The sequence below is a fragment of the Rhea americana genome, unplaced genomic scaffold (assembly GCF_003343005.1).
Source record: "Rhea americana isolate MKP2758 unplaced genomic scaffold, rheAme1 scaffold_378, whole genome shotgun sequence".
Classification (NCBI taxonomy): Eukaryota; Metazoa; Chordata; class Aves; order Rheiformes; family Rheidae; genus Rhea; species Rhea americana.
In genome coordinates this window covers 494,943-502,907 of record NW_028186510.1, presented here as the reverse complement: position 1 = coordinate 502,907, position 7,965 = coordinate 494,943, and the positions used below count along the sequence as shown (strand labels likewise).

At 60.7% G+C, this 7,965-nt stretch overlaps 2 protein-coding genes across 2 annotated transcripts in view; both read right to left on the bottom strand.

The window, feature by feature from the left end:
• Positions 1 to 7,777, bottom strand: part of LOC146591307 (unconventional myosin-Vb-like) — an 18,937-nt gene extending 11,160 nt beyond the window's left edge. The window contains exons 1-11 of the mRNA XM_085313118.1: positions 7,751 to 7,777; positions 4,314 to 4,424; positions 3,686 to 3,848; positions 3,404 to 3,548; positions 3,018 to 3,174; positions 2,368 to 2,508; positions 1,964 to 2,045; positions 1,576 to 1,683; positions 1,170 to 1,282; positions 686 to 951; positions 322 to 436 (exon numbers count right to left, since the gene is read on the bottom strand). Coding sequence (XP_085169244.1) covers positions 322 to 436; positions 686 to 951; positions 1,170 to 1,282; positions 1,576 to 1,683; positions 1,964 to 2,045; positions 2,368 to 2,508; positions 3,018 to 3,174; positions 3,404 to 3,548; positions 3,686 to 3,848; positions 4,314 to 4,424; positions 7,751 to 7,777 — 1,428 coding nt within the window. The remainder of the gene's footprint in view (positions 1 to 321; positions 437 to 685; positions 952 to 1,169; positions 1,283 to 1,575; positions 1,684 to 1,963; positions 2,046 to 2,367; positions 2,509 to 3,017; positions 3,175 to 3,403; positions 3,549 to 3,685; positions 3,849 to 4,313; positions 4,425 to 7,750) is intronic.
• A 79-nt stretch (positions 7,778 to 7,856) lies between these two features.
• Positions 7,857 to 7,965, bottom strand: part of MEX3D (mex-3 RNA binding family member D) — a gene marked incomplete at its 5' end in the record, with an annotated part of 3,546 nt that continues 3,437 nt past the window's right edge. Inside the window, one exon of the mRNA XM_085313117.1 lies at positions 7,857 to 7,876. Within this exon, the coding sequence (XP_085169243.1) occupies positions 7,857 to 7,876 (20 nt within the window). The remainder of the gene's footprint in view (positions 7,877 to 7,965) is intronic.

The window sequence follows — 7,965 nt, the reverse complement described above, 5'->3', positions numbered from 1 at the left end:
GGGGGGGGAGGGGAAGGAAGAGCAGAAGACTACTGAGCTGGGAAGGGATGGAGGTAACCAGCCTTCAACACAGGCTGCAGGCAATAGGTTGGTTTCCTTAAGGCAGATGAGCAGCCCTTCTCCTGGGGAAGGGGAGAGAAGGCAGGCACACTTTTAGCCATGCACAGCATGGAAAAAGGAGAGGGCTTCTCAGCATGGTCCATGCTAAACTCCAGCAGCCTCCCAGAGCCCTACATCTACAGTGTGGGGAACTCAAGGATCAGCTGCATTCCCAAGGCAGAGAGCCAAAGGCAACGGTGTGGCTGGGATGTGCTAGGGCACTGTGGGGAGGAGGCACATCTTCATGATACCTACCAGGTTGAAGAGCTGCTGCAGCTTCTCATTGGCATAGTTGATGCAGAACTGCTCAAAGCTGTTGAGCTCAAACATCTCAAACCTGAGGATAGCAGAGGACTTAACTGAGGTGGCTGTAGGGCACAGCCACCCCACCCAGCCTACAGCTCTGAAAGGATGCGCAAAGCCACCTGAAGACTGCTGCAGCCACCCAGCTGACACCACTGCAGGCCTAGCCCCAGGTGGAGCAGTCACCACCCAAGGACAGGCTGCTGTGGCCAGTTCAGGAGACCCATGCTCCTCCATGCAGCCCAGCCTGGAAGAGCACTGGCTGGAGCATGGCTCCTCTTACCCATAGATGTCCAGGATGCCAATGGAGGTATGGTGCCCCTCTGGTGACCGCAGGGCACGGTTGACCCTACTCGCCATCCACTTGAAGACCTGCCCATACATATGCTTAGCCAGGGCATCCCGGAAGTCAAGTGCCTGCTGCCTGGACAGGGGCTTCATGTAGGTCTCCCCAGTAGTGATCAGTTTGCGGTAGCAGAGCCAGCGCGACACCTGCAATTCCTCAACACCCAGCAGCGTACAGAACAGGCCCAGGGCTTTGTCTTTGGGCTGCAGACAGACAGCATCCAGTCACTCCAGGTGCTAGGGTGGCCCAGCACTGCAAGGGTGGCCTTTGCTGAAGGCTGCTTGCACCCCACAGCCCATAGTCAAGGTGCAATTCCTGCAGCCAGAGCAGCTCAAGGAATCCGGGTCTAGGGTCATGCCRTGTGCATGCAGCTGGGTACCCCGCCAGGGCTCAGGGACACCAGCAGCAGGCTGCCACCCACCTCAACAAAGCAGCCATCTCCATGACGGTCCCTGCCCCTGATYGCAATGTTGCCCAGGTGCAGGATGGCAGCCAGGACACTGAAGAGCTCCAGCTGCTCAGCCTCCAGGACCCCTGCCAGGCACAGACACAGCATGATGAACCCCACAGGGCCTGGAGCTGTGCACGAAACCCTCAGGGCTCTCCCTGCTCGAGGGTCTAACCCCTCTGCATTGCACAGACCAGATGGGATGGGAACATCTGCAGGAGCAGGGCAAGGTTTCCCTAGTCTGCCTGATGGACAGCCAGGCTCCCCTGCACCAGGGCACTGCAATAGCACGGGGGTGAAAGCAGTGGGTGAACAGCCACACAGACTAGCCCACCCCACACGGGGCTCCCCCACCCTGGTGCCCAGGGAAGGACAGTACCCAGGAGCGAGAAGGCATGTCGCGTGCTGTCCAGGTCAGCAGCATCATCAGTGCCCTCCACGTAGGTGCACTGGCCCTGGCAGGTGTAGTGGAAGGACTCTGCCCCACCTGCAGATGAGATACCAGCCGGCATCAGCTCAGGAACCAGCACAACCAGCCTCCTAGGCACTGCTGGGCTGGCCTAGCCCAGCYCTTACCCTGCCCCAAGCACCAGGGAGCCCACGCATGGCAGCTGAGCTGGTCCAGGCCCCCCATCCAGCACCCAGCTGGCAGCACAAGTAGCTCTGCACCTGGCCACCCAGTCACATGGGGCAGGGAAAAGGGAGACCACCAAGCACTGTCTGTCCTTGGCAGGGAGCTGTGCAGTGGGGGTCATGGTGGCACTCACGGAGACCCAGGCCTTGGAGCTCAGGCAGGGCTGCTGAGGCACAGAGCTGGTAGAAGATGTGATAGTTCCTCTCTGCTTTTGCCTACAGAAAAAAAAAATAGGAAGGAAAAAAGCTTTGAGGGCCTGGTCACCTTGGGGCATCCCACTCCTCCAGCAAGGGCAGGGACCCTGGGGCTGTGCCCACCCATAGTGGTCCAGGTGCCCTGGATTTGGTGATTGAGGGACACCTTCCCCTTTCCAGGCTCAACCCAACAGCACTGAGGTTGCTCCCTGGGAGGATGCCCAGGAAGGCAGGGCTCAGCCCAGCTCAACTACAGGCGCACCAGGACACAGGGGCCTCCGCAGGTCTCCAAGCTCCTGAGACTCCCATACAGCCCTATCCCCATCCCACCCCAGAAACCCACCTGGAAGGTGACCCGGGACTTCTCCAGCAGGTAGGTTTTGATGGTGGCCCCTGTGACATATGCCTGGCGGAAGCCGATTTCTATGTACTTCCCAAAGCGGCTGCTGTTGTCGTTCCTGGTCGTCTTCGCATTCCCAAAAGCCTGGTGGGGAGGGAAGCCAGGCAGGTTCAGCCAACCCTGCATCCGCAAGTGCTGTGTAGAGAAGTTCAACCCCCCCCACCACCGCCACCGCCCATTTTACGAGCACTACATCACCCACCAATCTTGCAGCAAAACCATCAAGACCCATGTCTTCTGCCTCTCCCTCCTTCACTAACTCGCCCAGCAAGCAGCACCACTAGCCTGGATAAGGCCATGCCCAGCTGCGCTTGGAATATCCAGGAACATGGACCCTTTTCTCAGTGCGGCTGCAAGCTCCTCCAGCCCWCAGCTGGAGCTGCTGTGGTTTGGACAAGGACACCCATAAGCATGACACCCACGCAGCTTGGGGGAGTGCAGGGCTGAGGTCTGAGCATGAGGGCCCAGCCAGGGCTATGAGGAGCTCAGTGACGCAGGGGCAGCCCGCAGGAGCACCAAACTRCCTCTCTGTGCCCCAGCTGTCCCCACACAGATCTGGCTTTGGGCACAGCTTGAGGAGAAAAAGGACCTACCTCCATGACAGGACTGGAGGCCAGCACCTTGTCCTCCATGCTGGAGTCACCCAGGCTGCCCCCGATGGTGGTGAAGTATCGCATGGCATACTTGGCCGACGCTGTCTTCCCYGCGCCTGACTCACCACTTATGATGAGGGACTGGTTCTTACCATACCTGCAGGAGGAATACGTGAGGCTGGGACAGTCCAAGAGGAAAGGGGAGGGACCATGGTCTGGAGCACACTTCAGTCTCCTCCCRTTTTCAGCCTCGGAGGATGCTCCCAAGTTGGGTTTATCATCAAGTGGTGGCTGCTGTCCCTCTCCCTCCACCTGCCCTATGCTAGCAGGGACAGTGGGGTCTGGGAGAGCAGGTAGTGGCCATGTGGCACAGGGGCAGCTCTCACCGTGACATCTGCTTGTATGCTTCCTCTGCCAAGGCAAAGATGTGGGGGTCCATGTCACCCACTTCCCGACCGCTGTAGGCATAAATCACCTCTTCCTCATAAATGGGCAGCTGCTTGTATGGGTTGATGGCAACAAGGATAATACCTGGAGGAAGAGGAACATGCAGACTCAATGCCACACTGGGGCAGGATGGGTGCCTGCACCCCACTGAGCACCTCAAGCAGCACACCACGCCTGTCCCACAGGGGTGGGAGCCAGGCTCAGCAGCATGCAGGACTCACCACAGTAGGTGTAGATGGCATTGGCCTCCAGGAAGCGCACCCGGAGCGAGTGCAGCACAGCCGGCTCGTGCAGATAGCTGAGGGCCACCAGGTTGTCCTTGCCAGAGAGGCAGTCAGGGTTGCAGAGAGGTGGCAGCTGGGACCCAATGGGGTAGGCCATCTCCTGCAGGGATGCATGGAGGGGGATAAGCACTGAGCCAGGCCAACAGCCTGAGGAGGGCAGGACTGGCCACACGGGAAGGTTTTGCCAGCCATGGCTGGACTGTTGGTCACTGGGAGTTCAAGCCCAGCTGGCCCAACAAGCTGAGCTGGAGGCAGTTTGGGAGCCAGGCAGGACCCAGCAAACCTGGCTCCTGCTTGGAGCAACAGTGCAGACAGATGCAGGACTGGTCACAGAGGCTGCAGAGCGCTGAGTATCTGCACCGAGCAGCCTCAGCTGCTGGAGCAGACTTGTCAGAGATGTCTAGTGGCTGCTGGGCACATCCAGGCAGATTCAAAGACTGCTGACCTTTCTGCTCCCTGCTTTAGGGGTCCAGGTTTGTTCGGGGCCATAAAGGTGAGTCCTGCAGGCACAGGATATTTGGCTAGCACAGGAGGGACCCACTGGGGCACGCAGCTCCAACCTTACCAAGCCATCTTCCAGGCAAAGATGGAGAACATCATCTCCTTCCTTGTAGTCCCTGGTCACTTCTGCCACCCTCCAGACTTCAGTGCAGTCAGGGATCCACACTCGGGCACCCTGCAGGGACATGGGAGGGAGAAGACCCCTGCAGAGACCCATGGCAAAGAGGCTGAGTCAAGTATGAAGCCACCAGGGTCCAAATCCAGCACTGCAGCCCTCTCTGCAGAGCCACAGCGAGGCTCTGGCCCAGGACAGGCTACCTGGTGCACAGCATCACTCAAGCAGGAGCTGTGGGAGCAGATGCCCAAGTGCTCCACAGCATTTGCAGCCCAGCCTCGCGGTCCAGCAGCACTGCAAGTCCCACAGCCCCTTTTCCCCCACCATCAGGCAGACCCTGTGGATTTTCCTTATCACTGGAAAGCCTCTACAAGAAACAGCTCAAAAACAGCTAGAAGCACCCCCACGGACAGAGCCACCACCGTTGTCTCCTTGGAGCCAAGGGGCATGCTCAGAAGTTGCTCCAGCACCGACCCTGGCTCAGCTCCAAGACCAGCTCAAGCAGCAAATTGGGCAGCTACTCCAGCCCCTGCGGGCAAGCAGCAATGCCTGGTGGGTTAAAGCCCCTCCTCCAGCAAGTGCAGGATTAAGAGGGACTATAAAAAGGTGTCTTCCCTCCCACATTCCACATGCTTCAAATAGCAGCAGCACCAGTCCAGCACCACCATCTGCCACAGGCACAGCCGCTTCCCYGCGCCGCAAGCGCTGTAGCGCAGCGCCAGTCATTTCCTCCACCTCCCCCCGCAACTGAGCCCGGGGCATCCTCTGCACCAGCTTAAAAGCACCTTCCTGCCTGCTCCGGAGCCATCGCGTTGCTTGCAGGGCTCTGTTTTTTTTCCCCCAAGACCAGAGATCCCAGCCTTAGGGTCAGAGCAGCTTCCTTGGGGTCTCTGCTCTTCCAGCAAGYGCTCGAGCTGCAGCAGGGTGCTGCAGAGTGGGAGATGGGTCCAGCCTAAGGTGGCAAGGACGGTCTGCAGTTGCATGGCACCAAGCCTGGTCACCCTCAGAGCATCTTGCTCAACTCCCAGCTCATCCCTACCGGGGGCAGAGTGTGGCTCACACCAGGTCCCACAATATTAGCTTTATTGTGGAATAACAGGCTCTGCGAGTAGCCAGCAGTGAAGCCGTGAGACACTGCTCCTTCCCCAGCTTCTTCCCAGGAGCTATAACTAGCTTGCAAGCAGATATACATGCAGCAAGGTCCTCAGACAGCTACTACACTGATCCAGATCATCACCTCCAGCTCAGGAGACTCAACTGCAGTCCAGAGCATGGGGACAACATAAGTCACCTTATACACTTCCCTGATGCTTGCAGCTTCCCATGGCCGGACATGGTGGCCAGCCTTGTGCAAGGCATCTATCGGCATYTCCTGCCTCTGGTGCCCAGCTGCCACCTGAAGTCTCCCTTCCACCATCCCAGGGCTGCCTCCACGAACGCTAGATGCTAACGAAGGCAGAAAGCAGAACGCAGACCCTAACTCTGGTCTGGACCCTTAGACTCAGGCAGTAATAAAAGAGAAAAGTCTTTCTGAAATCACCTCCGAAGTCRCCCCGCAGGGCTGGAGGTGTTCAGCACCGGTGCAACAGCCAGCACAACACCACCAGGCCACTTTTGCAAGGTGCAAAACCCAAGCAAGGAAAAAAAAAMAAACATGCTGCAGGTGCCCCCCTGGACTGGTAAAAGCAGGGGTAAAGATGCAGCACCGAGCTGGCGCAGGGTGATGGGCGCTCCGGGAAGGCGGCGCGCCGTCTGGCCCCGCTGCTGGCACCCACGTCCCCTTGCTCTGTACATCAAGTCATCAGACGCCCGTCTCGGCAACCCCGCCAGACGCCTGCGGGCGGAGACGAGGCCATATTGCGAGTTTAGGAGGGGAGGTTTTCTCCTTTTCTAATGGAGGCAGCTTTGCTTCCAGGCCGCGGCAGGGAGCCTCTATCCGTTTCCATCAGCTATAGCTCCGGGAGCTATTTCAGAGCAGCGAAGGGGCTCTGACACACCATGCTCCCGCCCCGGCGGGCCGCTGCAGGCCTCCTGCTGGAAGCGGGGGCTAGGAAAACATTCCCATTCTGCTGATTTTGCAAATCCAGGAAGCCTGGCTTGCAGCAAAGGTTTCCAGGGCTGCAGCGTGCGAGGCACATGTGTTAACGCACCGTTAAAGTTGATAAAAACACCTCTCGAATAGCCTGCAAGTGTAGCAGGGGAAGGAAGGGGGCCGCGCTTGGGGTTTACAGCCAAGAAGTCATTCGGGGCAGTTTTTTTAAGAAGGGGAAGGAACGAGATCAGGTTGCAGGACTGCTAAACTCTGGCCCAGCAAAGGAGGCAGCAGCAGGAAGCCGTTACCATTTGAGTCCTAGCCACTGGGGGGAGCGAAAATTGCACGATCTAAAGCTTCCCAGCAATGCACTAAACAGGCTTCAGCCCGAAAGCAGGGCTGGAAGCACGAGCATCCCCGCCGGCCAGGCCGGCTCGCGCCTCCTGCGCGGCGAGCGGCTCACCCTCCGCCCYGGGCTCAGGCTGCCGGCTCTTTTCCAAGGATGGCTGGAGCTGGCGCACGGCAAGGAAACCTCCAGCTCGGATGCATAACCTGGAAAAACTCGAGGCAGCCGAGCCCGTGCCGGCTGCGCGGCCTCAGTGCCGAGGTTGCCGGTGCAGCACGCGAGAGCGCGCCTTGGCCATGGTGGCTTCACCTTGCCCACGCAGCCTGCGCCCACGCGGACACAGCAGCGCTCCCTTCTCCAGGGGAAGGGGTTTCTCCAGCTTCGCTCACAGCCGAGCTGCTTCCAGCCAAAGGGCAGGTTTGCCGGGTGAGCCATCCGCACCCTAACGCTAGCCACGGTTTGGGCCAAGGCAACCCCCACGCCGGGGAGGTGCCTCTGCCGGAGCTGGCCTCGCTGCACCCGGGCCAGCGCCTCGCTCGTGCCAGGGGTGCTGCACCGTCCCCCCGAGCTCCGCAGACCTGCGGGGGTGGCGGCCGCCAGGTGCACGTGTGCCCGGCTGAGACCGACCCTCTCCCGCGCCGCGGGCGGGGAGCGGCCAGGCAGCCCGTCCCACCGCGGGGGCTCTCGGCAAGAGCTTCGAGGGCCSCTCGGCGAGGGGAGCAGCAGCCAGGGTGCCCAGAGACGTGCGACAGGCTGCTGGGGGCTTCGGGGACCCCCTTCTCCTCCACRGGGGAGACGCAGCCTCGTGGGGCAGGGCCGGGGGCCGCCCACCAGCCGGTCCCACAGCCCCGCAAGAGGGTCCTCGAGGCGAGGGCCAGCGCCAGGGCATCGCCCCAGGCTCCCGCAGCGGTTCACCGGGCCGACGTGCACGGGGGGAAATGCGCAGCGCCGAGCACCGCGGCAGCGCCGAGCACCGCGGCAGCGCCGAGCACCGCGGCAGCGCCTCACCTGCACGTACAGCTCCCCCACGGCCATGGCCGGACCCCCAGCGCCGCCAGCACCTCACCCCCTCCCTGCCCCCCCGGGGCACCTTTATAGCCCGCCGGCGCGGCCGCTAATTACCGCTAATTGCCGCTAATTGGGAGCGGAGAGGGGGAGGAGGGCAGGACGCCTGGGTCCCCAYCCCGCTCGGCCGCCGGTTCCATCCCCTGCCCCGGCCGCGG